Here is a 27016-nt window from a genome sequence, read left to right as displayed (position 1 = left end):
ATTGATAAATATTGATTAAACAAATTTTAAGTCGATAACGAAATTGTAAATGTGATTTTTAATAACAATTAATTTTTCTTAATGAAAATTTTACTTGGGGAATTTGTCGCTTTGACTATTAAGTGTATTCAAGTAGGTTTCGATTTTGTCGTGACAAATTAAAATTGATAAATATTGATTAAACAAATTTTAAGTCGAAAACGAAATTGAAAATGTGATTTTTAATATCAATTAACTTTTTTAATTCAAATTTTACTTGGGGAATTTGTCGCTTTGACTATTAAGATCATTTTATTTGGTTTCGATTTTGTCGTGACAAATTAAAATTGATAAATACTGTTTTAAAAAAGTTAACGTCAAAAATGAAGTAAAAAATTGATTTTTAATAACAATTAACATTTTAATGAAATTTTTGTAGTTAGTTATATGTAAGTGAAATGAGGTAATGAAATTAATTTTTTTTAAGAACATTTTTTTTTGCTTGAGTAGTTCTTCGTATGAGTAGTTGATTAATTTTTTTTTATAATTTATGATTACGTATTTTCTCTTGCATAGATTTTAAATTCTTATGAAATAATTTAATTTAGTTTAATGTAAAATTTAACAAATAAGTTTTTCTTTTTTCTATATGAATTACATTTTTTTTACTGTACTTATGTGATTCATCTGCAGTTGTTTAATTTACATTCATTTACAGTTCGTATAAAAATTTTTTTCTTAATTTTATTTTTAAATTTAAAAAAAATTTTTTAATAAATTTTTTAAAAAATTTTTTTAATTAATTTTTTGGGTATTTGGAAAATGAATTATTTGGTCTTGTTACGGCAAAAAAACGGCAAATTTCTGTCAAGAAGAATTTTGTGAATCTTTGTAAACAACGGAGTTAGAATGGGTGCTTCGCTAACTTTATGTAAACTTAGCAAAGCACCCTATTTTAAAAAAAATTTGAAGAGCGACAAAATTTTTTTTTTCACAACTAATTAGCGACTAAAAAGCGGCAAATTTTGGTCTATATAAGACTTTTGGTTTTTGAAGTTGTTTCGCTAAGTTTATGTACGTGACTTAACGAGGTTTATTATTTATATATATATATATATATAAATAAGACAAAAGTCAATTGTCAATTATTATTTCTTTTCAACTATTAATTAACCAATTTATTTTTATAACTATTTTTTTTCAATTTTATGAAGTATAGTTCCGGATAAAAAAGTTTTTTTTTTAATTTTCTATTTTTAATTTTTATTTCTATTGTTATTGTCATTGTCACTATTATACTATTATAATTATTATTATTTATTATTATTATTATTATTACTATTTTTATTATTATTATTATTATTTATTATTATTATTATTATTATTATTATTTTATTATTCTTATTATTATTTTAAAATTGTTAAGTTTTTGGATTTTGAAATTATATTAATATCAGTAATAAAATTTGTTTTTAATTTAATTTATTTTTATATTTAATGTATATGTGAAAAAAAAATTTGTATATAGTTGAAATATGGAATAAAGTATTTTACGTGTTTTTGATGTTAAAACACATATATATATATATATATATATATATATATATATATATATATATATATATATATATCTGTATGTATACGTATAGAGTGAATATTAAATAGGAAATAAAAGATATAAATTCGAAGTTTGATATGAGAACAGATGTCTCGCGGGTTTAGTGAAACCTTTAGTTTCAAAGTCTATACACGTGTTGCTCAAATGACACGTGACTTAATTTCTATCATTTTTTTTTTTTATATACTTATTATTATCTCGTCATTATCCGAGGTCGGTATAAATATATGACAATTTAGAAAATTTTTTTGATATTTATATGAAATTTTATTCAGCCCCCCCCCTCAATTTTTTTTTATTATTCATAAATATTATAAAAGCAAAGTAATAGGAAAATTTTTAACCATACTCTTAATTTGAGAATAAATATTTCAAATTTTAAAACTAATTTCTAAATATGGTAATATAAGAGTAAAAATATTCTTAAATTTAGAATATCTACACGGAAAAAAAAATTTACCTGGAACAGCGAAAGATTTCACTATAGTAACGAAAGTTTCAGTTAAATCTTCTACTATTCTAGAAAAAACTTTTGCTGTTTCAAGTAAATATTTTTTTCCCATGTATGTAAATATTTCAAAAATTATTCATATTCTCAGTTATTTTAGAATATTTTTATATATAGTTTTCTTCACTCAACGTTTTTTGCGGACGGAGAATTACATATATTTTTAGGGAAAATTCGTCATTGGCGAATAAATATAATTCTCTCTCTATATGTTGTATAAAAAAAAAAAAAAAAAAGTTGTGTTCCTACTTGTCAGAGTGCGAAGTTAAATATATATATGTCTTATCGAGAAATATACAAACGTTTATACCAGAGGAACTCTAAATTAAAATTAATATATGATCTAGCAACAAGCCCTCAACACTGATAAGATAACTCTGAATTTCTTATACGAGTTATATCAAGAGTCTTGTCGTCGTTTTGTGACACTGGAATTTGTGCAAAAACTTTATATACATATATATAGATATATAGCATTGCATTTAACTCAACATACAAAATTTTTTAGACTTTTGTCGAAGAAAAAAAAAATCAATTTTCTGAATAATAATGATAAATTAATACAACAACCCTAAACAAAATAATAATAATAATAATCCCACTTGGAAAGATTCCCCGGAAAGTGCCCCCTGTAGGTTCTACCAGAATTCCGCCGGAACATCCAACGTAATTCCATCGGAATTCCATCGGAGTTCCAAAGAATTTCCGATGGGATTCCGACGGAGTTCCGACGGAATTAGGACTCTAAAAATTTTGAAAAAAAAATTAATCGGAATTCCGTCGGAATCCCATCGGAAATTCTTTGAAACTCCGATGGAATTCCGACGGAATTACGTTGGAAGTTCCGGCGGAATTCTGATAGAAACTTCAGGGGGCACTTTCCGGGGAATCTTTCCTATACTGTAAATAATACTAATAATAATAATAATATTAATAATAATAATAATAATAATAACAAAAATAGTAACATATTATTATTATTATTATTTTTAGTAACAATTTAGTAATATATTAAAAAATGAAAAATTTCTTTTTATATTTTTCTTTTCTATATATATATACACCAACTGCGGGGGTTCTATACCTTTTTTATATTCTTTCTTTTTTTGTCTCTCCTTCATTCTTTCTTTCTTTATTTCTCCGCGGTGATGACTACACCAACTTACTTGTGTAATCAACCGGAAGTAGAGCCCTATCGCAAAAGGTCTCACGATAAAAGCCACAGATTAAAACGCGATCGGTGGCTTAACTCAATATTTAAACTATATATATATATATATATATATATCTATGGGATTTCTGCAGAAATTTTTATTTTTTTCTTTTCTTTTACTTACACTTGTGCCTTTATGTTATATTTTTGTATCGCGAAAAAAAATTGATAAAAATAATAATAATAATAATAATAATAATAATAATAATAATAATAATAATAAAAACTGTTACTATACGATTTAGTAATATTTTTATTACTAAAATTTTAGTACCACAAAAATGACTAAAAATTAGTTAAAATTGATATACTAATTTTTAGTAAAATATTACTATATTTGATTTACTAATACTTTTTTCTATATTAAAGTTTTAGTATCCCAAAAAATAACTAAAAATTAATAAAAATTTTTTTTACTAATTTTCAGTAAAAATATCACTAATATATAGTAATATTTAACTAAAAATTAGTAAAAAATTTCCACTAATTTTTAGTCATTTTTCACTAAAGCTTTATAGAAAAGAAAAGTATTACTAAATATTAAGTAATATTTTACTAAAAAATTAGTGTTAATTTCAACTGTATAATTTTTAGTCATTTTTGGAATACTAAAAGTAAAAAAAAAATATTACTAAATCAAATAGTAATAATTTACTAAAAAATTAGCGAAAATTTCTACTATTTTATTTTAGTTAGTACTATTATTATTGTTGTTGTTTTAGTTAGTTATTTTTTGACTAAATCTTTAGTAAAAAAAATAATTACTAAATATATTAGTTTTGTTTTACTAAAAAAAAAATAGGTGAAAATTTCTATTAATTTTTAGTTAAAACATAACTAATATTAGTAATTATACTTTTTTTACTAAATTTTTGATTTAGTTTAAATAATTTTTTTTTTTATTAAATCACAAATACATTTTTTGAATTCCATTCTATTTTGGAAAATTTTATTCGCGCAGTTATTTTTTGTCCAAGAAAGAGAGTGAAAGAGAGGGGGAGAGAGAGAGAGAAAGAGCTAGAATTGAATTTAGATGAAAGAAATGAGTTAGCACTGTCTGCTGATTGGTCAAGGAGTGTAATGAGTTGCGGCGTGTGTCAGTGCTTGGAATAGAACTGTAACTGTCTTAGGGGCAATGGAGCGTCGTTGGAACGCTTGAGAGCGCCGCATCACAATGTTCTTCTTCAAATAGAGAAAGAAAGAAATAATGAGATAGAAAGAGAGAAACTATATTTGTATATATGTGTGTGTAAAGCACAAGTAGCCAAAAGGTATTCGCGCAACCAAGAGGAAGAGAGTATATAAATGCGTTTGGTCTAATTTTGTTACGGTTATGAATAATCGCGTTCAACGTAACCGGTTCTTGTTGCTAAAGCGTCTCGACGACGCGACGTCGTAATATTATATCTTTTCCCTCCAAAAAGCCGCTCATTTTGTACGATTTGCATTTTTTTTTCTTTTTCATTTTAAAAATTTTTTTCAAATTAACAAAATTTAATTTATCCGAGGGGAAATTTACTCAGGTAGTCAAGTGTACACTCTTCCTGTAATACTTGTGTAATAACGTGTAATACCGTGTAATAATGCGTTATTACAGTGCTGTAATAACGCAAAAAACTCTGTAATATCTCTGTAATAATGTGTAATACTTAGTAATAAGGGTAATATGAGGTGTAATACCGGTAGTCAAGTGTACGTGTACACGTTTTTAACTAGTAAATTCCCCCTCGAATTTATCCAATATTTAATTATTGAAAAATTTAGTTTTTTCCAAAATTAATTGTTTGCAAAATTTAATGTTTTCAAAAATTAATTTCTACCAGCATTATTTTTTAAATAATTTCCAATTATAATTAATTATTATCAATAACATTAAATTAAACTATAATATACATTAGGCATAGTATTTATTCAAAAATAATGATTCTTTATTACTTCTGTTTGATGAACCCCGAGAACTATAATGTGGCTATATAGGATTAAAAAAAGAAAGAAAAAATTTACACACACTCACACATATATATATATATATATATGGTATACTCTAGTCTACTTAGAGTCACTTATGACATGCGAGGAGAAAAAAAAGAGGTGCTAATTGTAGAAATGTTTTAACACTATACAAATTAAAAATCCATATAAACTATACCCGCAGCATTTAATATTCCTCAAATATGATATATAGAACAATTTACTTATTATAAAAGAAAAAAAACACTTATCAATTCTATATTATTTAAAATATTTATTCTGTTTTCTATATAGGTATATATAAATAATCTTTAAGTTTCTTTTTTTCAAATTAATATTTTCCCATTGAAAAGTGTTTATCAAGTTTGATAAAAAAAAAAAAAAAAAAAGTTTTTGATTAAATTGACAAAGAATTATTGTCAATATTTGATAAATATCGAAAATGGATTTTTTCACTTTTTATCATTTAACCGTTTTCGTTATCAATTAATTAATTTTTAATTACAATATCTATTATGTATATATTTAAAAATTTAACATATTAATAATTGCAAATATAATTTATCGTCATACACGGAAAGAAAATGTTCACCTGGAACAGCTATATGTTTCACTAAATCAGAGAAAGTTTTCGCTATTCTAGAGAAACATATATCGCTGTTAAAGATAAAAGTTTTTTTTTCGTGTATTTAAAATTTATTCTAAGTGTATATATTAATTATTTAGGGTAAGTTCATTTAACTAAAACTTACATCATAATGTACTGCATTCTACAGTACAGTACGATATAAAAAATATTGTACTACAGTATAGTACAGTATCGTGAAGTTTAATATCGCACAGTATTAAATAGTACAGTGTAATAAAATATAGTACAATACAGTACAGTATAATACATTATAGTACAATACAGTACAGTATAATACATTATAGTACAATATAGTACAATATAGTACAGTGTAGTACAATGTATTACAGTATAATATCGCACATTATTAAATATTACAGTGTAATACAATATAGTACAGTATAATATCGTACAGTACTAAATAGTACAATATAGTACAGTATAGTATCGCACAGTACTAAATAGTACAATATAGTACAGTATAGTATTGCACAGTACTAAATAGTACAATATAGTACAGTATAGTATTGCACAGTACTAAATAGTACAATATAGTACATTATAGTATCGCACAGTACTAAATAGTACAATATATTATACTGTAAATTGTTATAATATATTATATTACATTGTAGTATCGCATAGTACTAAATAGTACAGTATAGTACAATACTGTACAATACTAAATAATAAAGTGTAGTACAATATAGTACAATACCATACAGTACTAAATAATAAAATGTAATACAATATAGTACAGTATAGTATCGTACAGTATAGTACTCCACAGTACCAAAAAGTACTGTGGAGTACAATATAGTACAAAACAATAGTACAGCATAATACGTTATACTATATAATATGATATACAGTACTAAATAGTACCGTACATAATAATAATAATAATAATAATAATAATAATAATAATAATAATAATAACAATTTTCATTATACTTTGTAAATTGTCAAATAAATTGAAAATTGTAGAATTAATTAATTATGTTAATTAGTAAATTATATTTCCCGAATTGAATAATTGATCTGATTAAAAAAATATAGAATTCAAGTTCAAGAAATAAGTGTTCGTAATATAGTTTTGATAGTGAAACAGTAATTCTGTACTATATACATATATATACACGTCTCTGTTTATCAATTTCGCTCATATGTGAGATTCCAGACGCATGTGGAACAGGTTCGAATGACGAGCGAGGAGGTATTTCTAGTTTACAACTTCACACGTGCTATACTCCTGATGTTCACTTGTAACCGTACAACTTTTTTATATATTTATATATATTTATAAATATAAATATATATAAATACATACTGTGATATACATATATATATATATACAAAATAAAAAAAATTTATATAAAAAATTTATGCACATTATCACATTGGAGAATTATTAGAAAAAAAATGACAAAAATATATTAATTAATAAATAAAACTAATTAAAAATTCATTTTTTTAAAATAAATAAAATATTTTTAAGATTTAAAAAAGAAATTTTTTCAATTCTTTTTATCGAAAAAATAAAGTAGAAACTAAAGTTAACGTATATATATATATATATATATATATATATATATATATATACCTATATGAGAGTTAAATAGTATAAAAGACATAAATAATTGTCTTTCATCGAGTGATTCAATCAAAAGATACGCGTCTTTAGATCTCGAGAGTATAGTGCGTGTTTTTCAATTTGAAGTGCATTTAAATTGCTTCTGGGTTACATTTTCACTAACACACACACATACATACATACATACACACAAAATAAACGCATTTTATTGGCATTGATTCAAGATTGGCTATTGGTCAATTAAAAATGTTAATTGCAATTTTTTAAAAGTTGAACAACAAAATAATTTGTTTATCACATTAAAGCAGAATTATTTTCATAAATTTTCTTTTCCAAAAAAAATATAAATCCGTAATCTATTTTCTTCATATTTTATAACATAATAATATTAATAAAGAAATGTTGTAAATTAATAAATAAATTTGCAATATCAATTAAATATTAGCAAAATTTATTATTATTATTATTATTATTTTATATCAAGTAACGAGAGGGCGTGTTATATCAAGTAGGTGTGATGCTGTAGTTCCGGTTGTACGTCGTCGTTGTCCTTTAGGGACAGGCGGGTGTTTAGAGGGGCAAGAGAAGTGGGGTGAGGGGGGGTGGGGCACATACAGGATTGAACAACCTGTTGCTGACTGGAATGCAGCTTCTGTTTCACAAGTGAATCGGTTTTAAAGAGACATAAAATATCTTCAGGATTAAATTTCAAAATCTTTTATAAATTTCAAAAAAAAAAAAAAGACCAAAAAAAAATTATTTATTTATCCCCCTTACGTTTGCTTTTTTCAATCGTGAAAAAAAATTTTTTTTCCTTCTCAGCAAGAAAAACAAATTAAATAAAAAATTAATTTCAATTAATTATTAAATTATAAAATCTAACAAATTAAAAGTATTCAATAATAATAATTAATTATTTATTATAGGTATATTTTGGTACGCGTATAACTTATCAATTATAATTCATGAATATAATTATTAACTTTAATAATTATTAATAAATTAATATTAATAACAAAAATAGCACTAAATATCAGTTATGAATAACAATTTAAGTAATTTAAAAATACATAATTCAGAATGGTTCAGCGGTTACGTGCTTCAGTTAACAAAAAAAAAATAACCCGAGTTCGATTCTTCGCGACTTTAAAATTTTTTTCTGTTACAAATTCTTCAAATTTCAATAGTGATTTCTCTCCAAGTTCTAAAATTGTCATTTTTATTTTAAAACAAAGAAAAAAAAATTTAGTCACTTGACTATAATAGTAAATTTTTTCGAAACGATGAGACAGTATGGGGGGGGGGGGGGGGGGTGAGGGAAGACAAATTTTTTTTTTCTCAGAGAGACGAAATTCTAACTCGCAAGCCAAAGCAGCACTATAAGGTAATGTTAGTTCGTTGATCTAAGTTTGACTAAGCCAAAGCTAATCTAAGTTTAGCTCATGTCGCGCGTATTTTAGAGAGAGAAAGAGAGAGAGAAGCATTGCACTCTCAGAATACTGTCATTTTGTTCATTCTCCTTTTGCATCGTCGGTAACCGCGACCTGCATTACGTACTTGCATTCGTATGTGGCTCTCTCTCTCTCCCTCTCTTTCTCTCTCTGTCTCGCAAGTACAATAACACCGGGATAAAAATAGTTCCGGGTTAGTTATATAAAGAAAAACATAAATATGCATTGTAAATGCTACTACATAAGTGCTACTTAGAAATCATTAGAATATAGTATATAGATTATACATATATAACAAGTTTTAAATAAATTAATTGAATTGAATTATAATTTAATTGACAAAAAAAAGTAATATACGTTAAGTAATTTATAAACTATTCACTAAAGGCGCTCCTCATACCTTTTTTGACTGCTTGCAGGTTACTCTCTAAATCTGAATTAGTAAAAATGTTTACTAATTGAAATTAATGACTCACTTTTTGCTTTAGAATTAGTTAAATTTTACTAATTATTAGTAAAAGTTACTAATAATTAGTAAAATTTTACTAATTCAGAAGCAAAAAGTGAGTCACTAATTTCAATTAGTAAACATTTTTACTAATTCAGATTTAGAGAGTACCATGGCAATGCATGAGAGTGAGTGCGACAGAAAATTTGAATATTCAAATTTTCAAGTTATGTTTGTTTCTTGGTCGTTTCCCACCAAAATAACATAACCTCAAAATTTAGGTCAATTTTGACGGAAAATCCACCTCCTCCTCTTCCTCAACGTAAGGGAGGGGGGGGGGCGGGCTTGCGACTATATTCAGTGTCTTGAAACGAACATAACCTCTAAATTTAGGTCATTTTTGGCGGGAATCTACCTCCACTTGCGAATATGTTCAGAGTCTTGAAACAAACATAACCTACAAATTTAGGTCATTTTTAGCGAGGGGGGGGATTTTCGACTATATTCAGAGTCTTGAAACGAACATAACCTTAAAATTTACGTCATTTTTGGTGAGCGGATGGGGGGGGGCTTTCGGCTATATTCAGAGTCTTGAAACGAACATAACCTCAAAATTTATGTCATTTTTGGTGAGGAAGAGGGGATTTGCGGATATATTCAGAGTCTTAAAACAGCGGCGGCGGCGTTATGCAGCGAAATCTGTATACAGATAATAATAATAATAATAATAATAATAATAATAATAATAATAATAATTTTTCAATAATAAATCGTTACCTTTTGTATGTGTAAGATCTGGTGAGTGTGGTCTCTTCTCCAAGTGTTCATGTGGAACACAATCAATTGTTGCATCTGTTAATCGTGCGTCCATCAAATTCGATTGTCTATTGATAGTGAATGAGTCAATGTGCAGTACTTCTCCTACAAAAAAGTTAATTAAATTTAATTAAAAATCACATAGAATCAAAGGAAGTAAATTTTTTTTTTTTTTTAATACTACACGAAGAGAAATTTCTTGCGATTTTTACTGTGTTTTTTGTTTTCTTTCTTTTTTTTTTACTAAACAAAAAAAATTCATATTCGTAAGCGCGATTTCATATACAGTTGTGTCGCTCTATAAAAAACATATCCAAGTGCAGATAAACAAACGGAAATGCATTCTAAAAGCGGTTTCCTGTAGTAAATATTTTTTTAAAGAGAGGGTTATCATATAATCCACTTTTTTTACACTCGACGTCTTCAAAAGGGGGTTATTATTTGGGTCTTTCTTTTTCTCACTCAAAAAATAAAATTATTTATTTATTAAAAAAAAAAAATTTCCCGAAGTACTAAAATTAAAAAAATTATAAAATAATATAAATTATCAGAGAAAATAAATAAAAAAAAATTTATATATCGATAAACGGTTTTCTTTTCTATTAGAAAACAATTAGAATCGAACGATTGCAATATATATATATATATATATATATTGCAATATAGAGAAAGACTCTATTAGTGTGGTCAATTATTTCCGAGAGGGGAACTTTTTTTTTTATTAGTACATCGATTCTAAACGTTCAGTCCGATTTGGTCTTAACGGTTAAAATCAATTTCAAAGAGTGTTGAGAATATTTGCACTCTCGTTAGCCTGAACGTGTCAATTGGTTTCTTTGAAAGTATTCGACTCGGCCTAATTATTATTACAACACGAACAAAAATAAAAAAAAAAAAAGGAGGGAAAAAAAGGGAAACGAATTTTAATAAAAGTAATTTTAAATTTAGTCATTTTTTTCCCCTCAATAATTAAAAAAAAAATTTCAATTTATTTGTTTTTATTTCAGCAAAAAATAATAAATGATAAATGATATGAATTTAAAAAAAAAAAGAATAGTATATTATGTGGCAAGCACGTAAAGTAGTACTTTTTAGGTGAGGATGTAATTTTCAGTACGAGCTGTCGTTAGTGCGACGTAGGTGAGACGAAGGCGAGCTGTAGGTGAGATGAAGACGAGCCGAAGGCGAGTCGAGTCGAGCCGAAAGCGAGCCGAGTCGAACCGAAGTCGCACAGACAGCGAGTATTGAAATCATCCGAACCTAAAAATTACTACGTGCGAGCCACATACGCTATTTTTTTCGCCATTGTTATGAAAAAGTGAAACAATTTTAAAGAAAAAAAATAATAAAAATTGATAAATAAAATAAAAGCAAAAAAAAAAATTATGCAAAAATTAACAACTGCCTAAAAAAGACTTTATAGGGCAGTTTACTGCCTAAAAAAGACTTTATACGGCAGTTTGCTGCCTAAAAAAGTCTTTTTTAGGCAGTTGGCCCAAACTGCCTTAAAAAGTGCTACTTTATCTGCCCAAAACAGGCACAAAAAAGACACTTTTTCATGTCAATGGCGAAAAAAAGGTATTGTCGAGTTGGTCTAGTGGTTAAGCGCATGGATTACCATCGCAATAGTTTTGGGATCGAATCCTTCTAGCTGTGGCTTTTTTTTCTTCTTTAATAAAAATTAAAATTCAACACACATGATATAATTAATATTAGAATTAATTAATTATAAATTAATTTTTCCACGGAAAATTGATTTAAATTCCACTGAATTAAAAAAATAGAATTTACCGCATCTATATGAAGAATTTTAAATATTTGATTTTATCGACAATAATTGTAAAAAGTCCTAGATTGACGGATACAACAACTGACTATAACGAGATGAAAACAGATCGATGCCTACAGTCGCATTGATTTTTTATATACTTTTTGGCAATCGGTCCTGGCGACATGTCAAGAAAATGTTTTCTCTCTCTTTTTCTTATATTTTGTGAATTAAATATGAACATTCGATGAACTAGAGAATCTGATGTATAAAATTTCGTCTAAATAGAAAATCTGATGAAAATTCAATTAAATAAAAAATTTAATGAAAATCAAAGAAAATTAAATAAAAAATTTAATGAAAATCGAAGAAAATTTAATCAAAACCAAAGAAAATCAAAGAAAATTAAAGAAATTTTTATTGAAAGCAAAGAAAATTATATGAAAATCAAAGAAAATTAAATCAAAACCAAAGAAAATTAAAGAAATTTTAATTAAAAGCAAAGAAAATTAAATGAAAATAAAAGAAAATTAAAGAAAATTTAATTGAAAGCAAAGAAAATTAAATGGAAATCAAAGAAAATTAAAGAAAATTTAATTGAAAGCAAAGAAAATAAAAGAAAATTAATGAAAATTTAATTGAAAGCAAAGAAAATTAAATAAAAACCAAAGAAAATTAAAGAAATTTTAATAGAAAGCAAAGAAAATTATATGAAAATCAAAGAAAATTAAATCAAAACCAAAGAAAATTAAAGAAATTTTAATTGAAAGCAAAGAAAATTAAATGAAAATCAAAGAAAATTTAATTGGAAGCAAAGAAAATAAAATGAAAATAAAAGAAAATTAAAGAAAATTTAATTGAAAGCAAAGAAAATTAAATGGAAATCAAAGAAAATTAAAGAAAATTTAATAAAAAATTTAATGAAAATCGAAGAAAATTTAATCAAAACCAAAGAAAGTTAAAGAAAATTTAATTGAAAGCAAAGAAAGTTAAAGAAAATTTAATTGAAAGCAAAGAAAATAAAAGAAAATTAATGAAAATTTAATTGAAAGCAAAGAAAATTAAATAAAAACCAAAGAAAATTAAAGAAATTTTAATTGAAAGCAAAGAAAATAAAATGAAAATAAAAGAAAATTAAAGAAAATTTAATTGAAAGCAAAGAAAATTAAATAAAAAATTTAATGAAAATCAATGAAAATTAAAGAAATTTTAATTGTAAGCAAAGAAAATTAAATGAAAATCAAAGAAAATTTAATTGAAAAGAAAGAAAATTAAAAATAAACCCAAAAAAATTAAATAAAAATTAAATTTGAAAATTTGCCTCAATAAAGATTTTCTTCTTTTTATAAAATTCTTGCTTTTTGCAAAAATTTAAACCACAATATATAAGAAAGAAAGTACCCAAAAAAAAAGGAATTTTTTTTTTTAAATTCTAAAAATAGAAAAAAAAACATTTCAAAATTTAATATTAGAATTTAAGCGTCGTGTACGCGAGTCCGAGAGTGGCAAAGGAGTATTTTTTTGGGGTGTCTCTAAATATACCCCATGTGACACAGAAGCATCATCGCGACACCAACGCGCTGCGCTACCGGGTTTGAAATCTCCTTTTTCCTCGACTCTAAATGTTATGTATGTATATATACCAATTCGCGTGTCTTTCTTCCCCCCACCATCCTCTCTTTACATCACCTCGTTAAGGGATTTTAACTAGAAAGGAAAGGGAAAAGGGTGGGGGGGAGGAGACATATCTTGACTCAAGCATCGGCTGCAGTCACTCATTCGTCTACGAATTCAACATCTATTTGCCGACAGAATAAGAGAAAGAGAGAGAGAGATGTCTGTGTTATTTTTAATATCGATCTAATTCCGTCCCGCCAATCGGGCGTTCGACCGTCAACGCTAATGACACGACGGAAGAGTGTTAACGGAGTCTTTGCGACTTTTTTGACCCAAGGGGAATCTCGTCGATCACGTCGGCTTCTCTGTCGACAGGACGTCCAACTTTTTTTTCCTTTACAATTTTTTTTTTGTTTTTTTTTTTTTTATACTTTAAGGCATTTTTTTTGTTGTTTTTTTTTTAAAGGCATTCAGTTTTGGTTTTGAAACACAATTGAATTGCATATTTTTATGTGATTGCTAATTTTTATTAGTTAATTTAATTAGTAAATTACTAATTATAACACTGATTAATTAACTAAATTACTAATCATAACACTGTTTAATTAATTAAATTACTAATTATAATTAATAGTTAATTAAATTACTAATTATAATTAATTAATTTACTAATTATAATTAACGATTAATTAATTTAATTACTAATTATAATGCTGATTAATTAATTTAATTACTAATTATAATGCTGATTAATTAATTAAATCCTCGATGTTAAACTTCCCGCCTGATAAATCGCGATTACAGTGAAAAAAACACCAGGATTATATTGCGAGTACCAAAGCGGTCACCCATCCAAGTACTAGCCGTACACAGCTGTGCTTAACTTTAGTGATCGCAAGCCGAGGCGCTTTACCATCCGAGCTATAACATCGCTCATGTAATTTACTAATAATAATTGATAAATGCAACATATTTTTATTTTGCTTTCAATTACTATAATTGAATATTATTTTTTTTCGATTTCATTTATTATTTATTTAAATTTTTACCTTGTTTCGTATATCGAAAGAAAAATATATTTAAAATAATTGATATTAAATAATTAATAATTTACTAATAATAATTGATAATAATTTAATTACTAATTCACTAGTAATAATTGATAATAAATTAATTACTAATTCACTAGTAATAATTGATAATAAATTAATTACTAATTTACTAACAATAATTTATAATAATTAAAATAACTTATAATAATAATAAGAAGAATGTAATAATAACAATAATAATAATAATAAAATATTTGCTAATAATTACTAATTTACTAACAATAATAGATAATAATAAGAATAATAATAATATAAAAATAATAAATATTTGGTAATAATTATTAATAATTGATAATGCATTTAATAAAAATTTAATTAATTTTCACTGTAAAAACTCGAAAAAAAATTTGTTTAAAAAACCGGAAAAATAGAAATGATTAAAAAAATTTGCATTTTCAAAATAATTATTAAAAAGTTATGTTTAATTTTTTTTTTTCTGAAATTAATTAAACTATCGTCTACGTTTCTGTGGAGCGGAAACTGGGTCAGTAAGTGTCATTAGTGTTTCCGCGGAAGATGCGCGAGAACGATGAGTCAGTAATGTACGCGAGAAAATAAGACGAGGGTAAGTCTGGCGAGCTTTAGGACTATTTAGTTCGCTCAACTTTAGTCGAGCTTGCAATTTCACTAATTTCACTTTTTTTCATTATTATATGTACAGTTATATATATATATATATATATATATATATATATATAAACTTCGAAATTCATTATCTTATTAATTAATTAATAATTTATTTATATAATTTAATTATTTAAAAAAAACCACCCGAAATTAATTACTATATTAATTAAATATTTTTTTATTAAAATTTATTATTATATAATTATTATAATGTTACTATTATTTTTATTATTATATTTTTTATTATCATATTTTTAATTTTGTTATTATTTTTTATTTTATATTATTATTATTATTATTATTATTATTATTATATTATATATTATTACTGTATCATTACATTACATAATTTATTATAAGAATAAATAAAATTTGAAAATTAAAATTGTTTATTGAAATAAAATAAATTTTTGCTTATAATATATTATCAATAAAAGTTTAGAATTTTATTTTTTCTTTTCGTGAAGCTTCGAGAAATAAATCTTTTCTAGAGTCTGAGGGGGGAGGGAGGGAAGAGTGCTCGGACATTCCTGTTCGGTCAGACAACGAATTTAGCTGGCCTTTCGGCTCATCACTTGCATTTTGCATTCGTAGTCTATTATTATCTCATTTAAGTTTCAATAATAGATATATAATCTAATATTAAAAGTTTATTTAAAAGAAAAAAATTAATTTTTAAAAATAATCGAATTTAGTATTTAAATAATAATTCACTATTTTTTACTTTTGTAAAAAAAAATCAAAAAAAATTATTAAATTATTTAATTAAAAAATTGTTTAAATAGTTGTTAATTAAGTAATAAATAATTTTAAAAAAAAATTATTCAAACAAACAAATTTTCATAGGAAAATAAATTGAAAATTTGAATCTAACTGTAAAATGTTTATAAAACAAGAAAATAAATAATATTTTATTATTAAAATTGCGAGAAAATCAAATTAATGTCTAAAGTAATATGTGAAATTTCATCTCTCGTGTCATGTATGTATATAGCAAAAGAGAGAGAGAGAGATAGACGCCATTGCATATCTCAATTTTGCAACACATACACATATATATTTATATAGAGACCGTGTCCAAAATTATTTTAACCGCTTAACGCATAACCTGGAATATGTGACACTAATCCTTCCTCATAACTCGTTATATTTCACATTGTTTCTTTATCCTTAGTTTTAGCACACGACGCGCCACCCTCAAAATATATATACATATATATATATTGTATTTTATATTTATAACTTCTGTCGCATTCTCAAAATTATGCATTTTATAATTTAATACACATTTTTTATATGGAAATTTTATTTTCAAAATTAATTTCACACATTATTATTATTTATTATATTATTATAATAAAAAAAATATTATTGTCATTATATAATAATAGAAAGAAAATTAATTTAATAATTAATTTTAATTATTGTAATTAAAAAATATAATTTAATAAAATAATTAATAATAATTAAATAAACAGATTAATATTAATATTAATTAAAATTAAATTAATTAATTAATGTAAAATTTAATATAAATATTTCAAATTATTTAATTATTTATAAATAACATATCATTATTAAATAAATATTTTAATAACTCTTGGAAATTGATTCACAAAAAATGTAATTTGAAAAATAAAAAATATTATTTAAAAAACTGTACAAATACTAAATTTGAGAAAAAAGGAGAAAATAGTAAAAAAAAAAAATTTAGTGCTTCATAAAAGATTTGTAAATAATTTTGAAAATAAATGAGAAATTTTTTTTTTTTTTTTTTCACTATTTGAGAAAGTAATTTGCATATATAAAATTCAACAAAATAGTTCACCTAATTTTATAATCGAGTCTCGAGAGGGTATTAAATCACGATAGTCCGACTCGATGATGTAATTCATTCATGACGCCCGGCAATACGTTTTTCATTCACACGAGGAGGTTTGCATTCTCTCTCTTTCACTTTATATATTTATATGTACATTAAAAGCTCGACTTTTGCCAATTTTAATCGTTTTATATAAAAAAAAATTTTTTTTTTATTATTATTATTATTGTAATAAATTATATATAATAAAAATATTATAAAAATATTTTTAAAAAATTATAATAATATTATATTAATATTATATTATACTATTTATTATAATTGTAATATTAAAAATAATATTATAATAATACTTATTATAATTATATACAATTATAATTATAATAATGTAAATGGTAATAAAAATTAATAATATAAATAATATAAAATTAATAATATATTAAATTAATAATATAAAAAATTAATAATGCAAATGGTAATAAAATTTGATTATTATTATTATTATTATTATTATTATTATTATTAGTTATAATAAAAAAATTAGATATTTAAATATAGACGTAATCACAAAAAAAAAAAAATAAATCACCAAAAAAAATTAACAATTCCCATGAAATTTAAAAATGTAATTACCATTACAGAGGTCATTAACACTATAAAAATTGATTTGTCGCTAAGTATTAATGTGATAAAGAAATATAATAAAAAAAAAAAATTAAAATTTTATATGAAATCTGTGTTTTTTTTTTTTTTAATTACCGATTGAACTCTTTCGTATAACTGATAACAGACATATATATATATATACAAATGAAGGCCGTCAAAAAAAAGAGAGACGGCAGTGAAAAAAAAAATTATAAAAGCCACAATAAAAGAAAAAAAAACCATGGAGATTTTTTTACATTAGAACGTGAAACAAACATATCATTTGGCGGGGGCGATATAAACAGTTCGAGAGGTTATCAAATGTAGCCTACATCATCAGACATTTTGTTCGATTATTATAGAAGTCATAGAAGAAAATTACGATTGGTATTTTTTTTCGCCCTTTTTTTCATTGACAAAAAAAAAATTTTTTTTATATATTACTTACAAATATTATAATAATATAAAATAATAAAATAAAAATAATTAAAATTCCCTAAGCCAAAAAATAATAATAATAATAATAATTCCCTAAGCAAAAAATAAAAAATTTCCTAAGCCAAAAAAAAATAATAATAATAATAATAATTCCCTAAGCAAAAAATAAAAAATTTCCTAAGCCAAAAAAAAATAATAATAATAATTATAATTCCCTAAGCAAAAAATAATAATAATTAAAATTCCCTAAGCCAAAAAAAAAAATAATAATAATAAAGAAGAAAAAGAATAAGTAAAAATCCCCTATGTAAATATTTTATGAAATGTAAATTCGATCAATGGAAAGGTAAAAATCATAAAATTAAATTTATATTATTTTTTCAAAGTGACAACATTACGATGATGTGATTTACATACTATCTTTTTCAGACTGAATATTATTTGCCTGAAGATAATGGCAAACCATATACTATCGAAATTTTTCAACTTTCAAAAATGGCATAAATTTTATTTTTTATGCTTTTTTTTGCCTTTCCAAAGTGAGTTTTTTTTTGGTGTTGGGACACTCAATAGAAAAACACAATTATTATATTTAAGTATTTATTTGAATTTTATATTAATGAATTATAAATGAGAACACGAGGTGCCGATGTAACGACTTGAAGCAGATCACACACGGAAAAAACAAACTAACTATTTTAGCACCAAACTGCTTTATCCTTTATTAGTATGCAATTTCGTTTACCTATTAAAGTATGAAATAATGGTTTTTTAGTTTAAAGTAAGTCCATACTAAATAAGTATAATGGTTATACTCTTTTAGTAATAGTGACGTACTTTAAAAGCATAAAGTTGATGCCCGCGAAGTACGACATATAGTCTACCTAAAATAGCAAGAGCTTCTTCCTTTTTGGTGTATAAATTCTTGCAACCTGCGTTTTGGCCACGCCTCCTTCTCCTTCCAACCATTGATATATCGATATAGGCCAAAACGCAGGTTGCAAGAATTTATACACCAAAAAGGAAGAAGCTCTTGCTATTTTAGGTAGATTATATGTCGTACTTCGCGGGCATCAACTTTATGCTTTTAAAGTACGTCACTATTACTAAAAGAGTATAACCATTATACTTATTTAGTATGGACTTACTTTAAACTAAAAAAGCATTATTTCATACTTTAATAGGTAAACGAAATTGCATACTAATAAAGGATAAAGCAGTTTGGTGCTAAAATAGTTAGTTTGTTTTTTCCGTGCAGAAGTAGTAAAAAGTAAGATCACAGCGTTGCATATGTGTATAATCAAAATAGTGCCGCCTAGTGGCGCTCTAATAGAACTAATTACAAATAAAGGCGGGCGTATATCTAATTTCTAATAATATATAAATAAAAATATAGAAAAATAGAAAAAAAAATAATAAAAATATAATAATAATAATAATAATAATAATAATAATAACAATAATAATAATAATAATAATATAAAGAGTATATAATTATTAAAAGGTAATTTTTAGTATTAAATTAAGTAAAGCGTGTATTAAATAAAAAATATAAAAGATAAAAAAAATTTCAAAATAGAAAATACTTGACAAATACTAATTAGGTGAAAAAAACCATTTTAAATAGAAACGAAGATAGTAAAGACAATGTAAAGCGATCCACACAGAATCGAGTTGCAAATCGAATTCGTATATATATCCAAGTTCTTATCGTACATTTGAGCTTATTTTACTTGCAAATTCCAGACTTGGCGATCTGAAAGTTCAAGTCGATTCGTAGATATAACTATTTCCCACATAGATATATAAATTGCATATAGAATCCCATTAGGAAAAAAAAATTAGTATTAATTTTTCACTTATATATATATATATATATATATACGAATTAATTAAAATTACCAGAAAAAATTTTATTTATATATATATATTTTATTTTATCGAAAAATAATTTCGGTTAAAGATACCAAATCTAAGTCACGATTAAATTTTCTTACTAATTTATCTATTAATAGTGTTTGAAACATTTTTTTTTTTTTTTTGACAAAAGAATTTAGCGCAAGAATTACGAAACATCTGATATATAATATAATATATTGATTTGATAGAAAAATGTTATTGAATTTTGAAAATTTTCATTTTGATTTATTCTTTTGATATGTATATATATATATAAATTCTAATATTATATTAATTTTCAAGATATTCATTTTAGATTATCATTGTAAACAAGCGAGAAAGCCTTGATAATATCATGAAACTGTGAATAAAAATATTGTTTTATTTCGTAAATTTTATAATTTATTGTTAATAATTATTTTTTTTGAATAACAATTATAATTTTATTATTATTACTCTTTGTTAAAATAACAATTATTATTATTATTATTATTATTCATTTTCCACGTTTCCTTCTAAACCAAAAAAATTTATTATTATTATTAATTTATTATGTATATTTAATATTTATTAATTAATAACTAAATATGTAACTATTACAATTATTAATTATATAGATTTAATTATCAATTAATAATTAACTATTCTTTTCATTCTCTTAAATAAAAATAATTTTTTTTGAAATAAAATATTTTTGGAAATTTTTTTTTTATATTATTTAATATATTTATAAATTTTTGCCATATTATTATTTATTTAGTTTTAATTAATTAATAAATTTAGATTATAGAAAAATTTTTATTTTCAAATAAAATCCATGTACAGTAAAACTAGTATTATTGTATAAGAAAAAAAAAAATGAAAATTTACTCGTGGGAGAAAGAAGAAATATTTTGTCCCGAGTGTGTGACCCCTAGAGCGATGGAATTATGAAATAAAATTCTTGCAATTTTTTTTTTTTTTTTTTTATCTTTATACAATTTAACACCTCGACAAGAAATGCGCCCCCATGCAAGGACGATATCTGCAACAGCTGTCAGTCTGTCTCTCTATATAAAGGCTCACATGTGATAAACGTTTATTTTTCTATAAAAATTTTTAACACTATTTCCCTCCTCAAAAAAAAAAAAAAAAAAAAAATTTAATTATTTTGAATTACTTTTACTTGTAATTAAATTCGAAAAATAAAATTAAAAAAAAAAGAATCTAGGGAACTTAACATTTTGATTTTGAATGGCAAGTACTTGGCTCTTCCTTGTCATTTTAAAGGTCCGTTCAAAATTAGACAATAAAAGTCACGGTGTTTGTTTCGAATGCAATGCGCGTGTCTCGAATTACTCAAATTATCACGAGGAGACATTTCGATTCAATGCGTTGGTAAATTTCTAATTGTAATATAATTATAATTTTAATTAATGAAAATTATTAATTCACAATAATTAATAATATAATAATTTATAATTAATAATATAATAAATTATAACTAATAATAATTAATAATTAATAATATAATAAATTATAACTAATAATAATTAATAATGTAATAATTTATTACTAATAATAATGTAATTAATTATAATTAATAATAATTACGTTGATGAAGTTTGTAACGTTTATGATCAACGATTAAAAAAAATATATATTTTTCACTCAAAAAATAATAACTATTTTTTTGCCTACAATTTTTTTTTCAAAAAATTATTCATCAAGAAACGTTGCAAAAAAATATTTTTTGTTAAATAAATAATTTGCATAGAAAAATATTTTCTCTTCTCAATCGTTGATCATAAACATTGTGAACTTCACCGACGTTAATATGTAATTAATAATATTAATTGATAATTGTAAATAATTATACTGATATTAATTATTATAATTAATAATAATTTACAATTTATAATAATTTGTAATTTATAATAATTAATAATATTTAATTCACAATAGGTAATTTAGAATTTATAATAATTAATTTACAATAATTAATAATTATTAATAATAATTGATCATATATTGTAAATTAATTAAATTCACATTTATAACAAAAACAAAAGAATCAACAATTTCTTTGTATAAAAAAAAAAATCCTGCAGTGAATTTCACCGTAAAAAATTTTCCCTCTTTTTTTCTCAAAGCGGAAAAAATTACATTATTATGTTAAAGAAAAAAAAAATACCAATTTTTCAGAAACTCTATTGAAATAGTTTAAAGGGCAAAATCTACATTTTTTTTTGACTTTTCAAGAGCATGATGAAAATAAAATTGAGAAAAAAAAATATATATATATATATACATTATGGTTTAAAAATTAGAATTAGAAGAATGGATATTTATATATTATGCAAGAGTCAGTTCGAGGGACAACTCAACAAGAAATGAATAAGTTAAAACGACCTAATTGCATTCTCATGGAAATAGCTAGTAATTCACCTAGCGCCGGTGCCGCGACGTTCGTCCGGGTAACGTCTGTCTATTGACTAGGATATTTCGTAACAATGTCACATATTGTTATTATCGTCAAAGATATTATTTTTTTTTCCAATAAAAATTCTCATTTATTGACAGAGAGAGAGAAAAAAAAAATAATAATAATAATAATATATAGATCAAAAAAATATCTCACATTTCACACAGAAACTATTTTTTTACAAATAGGAATTTTATTAATTAAATTTATAAAAAAAGTATTGGTTAATATTCGGAAATATTATTTAATAATAAAAATTATTTTAAATAATAATATTAATAATAATAGTATTTCTAATAATAATAATAATAATAATAATAATAATAATAATAATAAAATAATTATAATTATAATAATAAGAATAATAATTATAATTATTATGATTATAATAATAAAAATAATAATATTAATAGTAATATTATTTTCAACAATAAAAATTTGTTTCACAAAAAATAATATTCGAAAAAAAAATATTTACTATATATTAAATTGACGAATTTTTTTTTTCTTTTAATAAAACAAATTTTTCTCTTCAAAAAAAAAGAGCAAAGTTTAAGAGAATAATTTGTGATTAAATGAACCTCTTAAAACATATTATATGTGACGTAACGAGAGAATAGCTTCCTGGAAGTTTATTGTTAGGCGCAACAGACAGAGGCACCTGTTATCACTATTTTATCCTCATTTTCATCTCGCGATTGTCAATAAAAATTTTTATTATATTTATTTTTTTTTTAACCAATTCAAGTGAGAGAGAGAGAGAAAGAGAGATTAAAATTGCAGTGATGTAATATATATATATATTGTATAAATAATATATTATGTGCGGAAAAAAACTGAATGTCAACAATGTATCACTACTTTTAAAAAAGCAAAAAAAAAAAAACTATTTTTAGATAAAATATTTTTTAATACATATAGATATTGTATTTTCAAGAAAATGATTTTTTTTTTAATCGTAAAAAAAAATTTAATTTCTTTTATCATTATTATATATATTTGAAAACTTATTTAAAGATAATCAAATTTGAGAGAAAATATAATCCTATATAGATACGAGAGGTCCCCATTGATAACTATAGATAACATTAAAAGCAGAGGCTGTTTTGCAAGTTTGAACATGAATACTTTGATCTCCTGTTTTGACATTTTGCCTACGTAATAAGAAGTGTCAGTTGCCGGGAGAGAGAGAGAGAGAGAGCGAGAGAGAGAGAGAAAGAAAATGTAAGTCTTTTTACGTAAGAGAACGAAAGATAAAGTTGGTGCAAAGATTCATCTAGACCGCAAGCTAAAGAAGAAGTTTAATGCTCAATGACCATTACACCACTTGATATGGTGTCAATTTAATTCCATTTTCCTTCACTATTTACAACCAGCTAATAATATACAACTTGCGAGATTAGATTTTTTTTTTAAACTTTCCATTATTTATTTTTAGTTTTCTAAACTTGCAAAATAGTAAATATGAAAAATTAAAAGAGAATTTTATTTTCCAATTTTTATTCCATAATTAATATTATTTTCAATTGTTAAAAATAATTTACAAAATAATTTTACAATTTTTCTTTCTTTCCAACGACATAAAACCTGAGAGATTACGAACCTTTCAAAAGTGACCCTTAAAGGGAGAAAGAGAGAGATAAGAAATAATCATATCGCGATAATAAGTTTATTTTACAGTTCTGAAAAAAAAATCACTAAGGTGCGTATATTCTGATAAAATTTCCAAGAAAAATATATTTAACTGTCATTTTTTTTTTTCTGAAACAATCCTTGTTCAAACTATTACAAATATTTATTTTATCCTTTAAAAAAACAAATCCGTAAAACTCAAATATTCCTGAGAATAGATTTTAGAAAACAATTTTATAAGTTACAATGAAAATATAAAAATATATAAAACACAAAAAAATAATTTTCCCAAAGAAATTTGATTAATATAAAAAGAAAGTTTTATAAAAAAAAAAAGAACGAAAAATAAAAGAAATGAAGAAAAAATGACAAATTCGATTCAAGTGACAAGATATAAAGAGGAAAAACTTCAAACACGTGCTCAAACAAAATTTTGAGGTTAATTTTCCCCATATTTAAATCCCTTTAAAAATGTAAATATTTTCCTCCGCAAGAAAAAATACCTAACCTTTTAAATTTTCCCTTTATGTAATTCTATTCCCAAAATTTCTATACAAAGAAACAAAAAAAAAATTCGGACAATGAATTCGTTACCGAACAAAGAAAATACAATACCAAGACATATTTCTTTTGTCTCTCTGTCAAAAAAAAAAAAAAAAAATTCCACCAATTTTAGTGAAAAAAAAATATCGACGAAAAAAAATTTTTTAAGTTATCAAAAACTGACAAAAAAAAAAATTTGTGACAGAAAATAAAAATTCAAATCAAACCACGTGGTTATTTATCCCATTTTGTCTTTCATAAATACATAAATTAGAATGAAAACCGAAAATCTGTCAAACAAAATTGTATTGACAATTGCCAAAAATATCACCAAGGAAACGTCATAAAAAAAAAAAAAAATCGTCATTGTTTTTTTTTTTTCGCGAAAAAAAAATGAACGAAAATAAATAATGACAACTGACAAGCGAGTTTCCATGAAACGAGGTATGTGAACCCCGTGTAGACGACTAAATTCTCAATCCCGCGCCGCGTTGCGGTAACCACAACCACGTGCATTCAGCGTCAAAAATAAATGTAGCGGCAAATTGACAACAACAGAATGAAATTTATAAAAATAATTTAACAAAAATTTACTCACCATTTAGTTGTTCCATTTTTGCAACGCCACTGGATGATTAAAAATGTCCCTGGACCAAAATGATTTTACGTTGTTTACACTTCACAGACACACACACTGACACACACTGTCACACACACACACACTGAGCTCTCCCGAGAGCTGTCAAAAATGTTATTCCAATTATAAGTCACTTTATTTTAGACACGAGGCAAAATAATTTCCAAATGTAATTATTTATTTACATTGTCCCGCCAGCGGGAATTTATTCACTTTTGTTTTTTTATTTCTCAATTATCGGCAAAAATTTTTTTTGCACGATATTTGCGCGTCCATTCTTTTCAAAGAGAGCGTCTTGTGCAAAAAAAAAAAAAATTTCGTATAACCGGCGCGTGTTTCTCAGTGAGCGCGCGACAACAACGAGACGAAATATCGCGTTTTCCGTTGAATTAAAAACGATCAATGGTCGTACATTTGATTTCACGTCACGTATTTTTAATACACAATTTTCACTGTTATCACTTGAAAAAATTGAAATTTCAAAATAAAATTTTTTTATCCCCCTATAATGATTCTGTTGTTACTGCAGCGTCTTGAAATTGACAGTCGGCGACGATGACAGACAGGTGCGCTTCGGTTTTTCGTACTGTTTCGTATACTGCCGGCACCCCACTGAACCCCTCGCGCCATCTTTTTCGAGTTTGCGAATTAACGACATCTGCCGGTAAAATAACGAAACTATATATTCTATTATATATTTTTGCAGATAATTTTTTTGTTTAATTTTTTCAAAAATTTTAATAAAATTTATTAAAAATTAATTACAAATAATTAATATTTCTGTAATAAATAATTTTTTTTTCTCTATTATTATATTTAATGAAATTAATGGAAAATTTTACTGTATTTTCATTTCTCATATAATTTTTGCGCGAATAACACTGCAAAATTTATTCTAATTTTTAATTATAGAACTATTTAAAGATTACCGAGATTATTGTTATCAATTATTACTATTGTTTTAATTAATGATTGCAAATTTTTATTTGTATTTTATCAAAGTAACCGGTGCCGATGTGACTTTTGCGGCGAAAACTGACAATGAGCCAAACGGATTGAAATTATTTGCAGTTGCGCAGTCGGTGGTACCAACTGTGTAAAATTAAAAGAGCGGAAAATTTAAATTTTTTCTAGACAAGATAGAAAATTAGTATTAAAACTTATTATTATTATTATTATTAATTATTGTATAGTAATTGTAATTAATTAGTGGTGCTTAAATATGGTACATTTGGTACTTAATTAAATAAATAAAATATTAGCAAAACACAATTGGTAGAAATTTAAATTCTATGAAATAAAGAATAATAAATTTAATAAGTGCAATATTTTTTATTGAATATAAATAGAATTTAATTAATTTTACTCTGAAATCACTATTTCCGGTCTTTCCAAAAAAAAAAAAGAAAACTATATAGTGACATCTGTCAGATGAATTCAAAATCATAAAATTACTTTCAACTTGGTAAATTTTGCTAATTTTTCTCTAAATTGGAATTTATTTTTTATATGACAGTTATTATTAGTAAAATTCAAAGTTTGATGAAACACACGGATAATAATTGATATCAGGATTCGAACAAAGT

The 27016-nt window shown here is 24.0% G+C and overlaps 1 protein-coding gene across 2 annotated transcripts in view; it reads right to left on the bottom strand.

The window, feature by feature from the left end:
• Positions 1-26094, bottom strand: part of LOC127280459 (homeobox protein TGIF2-like) — a 73059-nt gene extending 46965 nt beyond the window's left edge. The window contains exons 1-2 of one of the 2 annotated variants that reach the window (XM_051303443.1): positions 25392-26094; positions 10188-10331 (exon numbers count right to left, since the gene is read on the bottom strand). In XM_051303443.1, coding sequence (XP_051159400.1) covers positions 10188-10331; positions 25392-25407 — 160 coding nt within the window. In that variant the 5' untranslated portion in view covers positions 25408-26094. The remainder of the gene's footprint in view (positions 1-10187; positions 10332-25391) is intronic. The other variant, XM_051303441.1, reaches the window with a different exon arrangement.
• Positions 26095-27016: the final 922 nt, after the last annotated feature.

The sequence above is a fragment of the Leptopilina boulardi genome, unplaced genomic scaffold (assembly GCF_019393585.1).
Source record: "Leptopilina boulardi isolate dan_hultmark-lab unplaced genomic scaffold, ZJU_Lbou_2.1 LbouV2_248, whole genome shotgun sequence".
NCBI lineage: Eukaryota > Metazoa > Arthropoda > Insecta > Hymenoptera > Figitidae > Leptopilina > Leptopilina boulardi.
The sequence above is the reverse complement of the archived record's forward strand: the minus strand, read 5'-3'. Positions and strand labels throughout refer to the sequence as shown.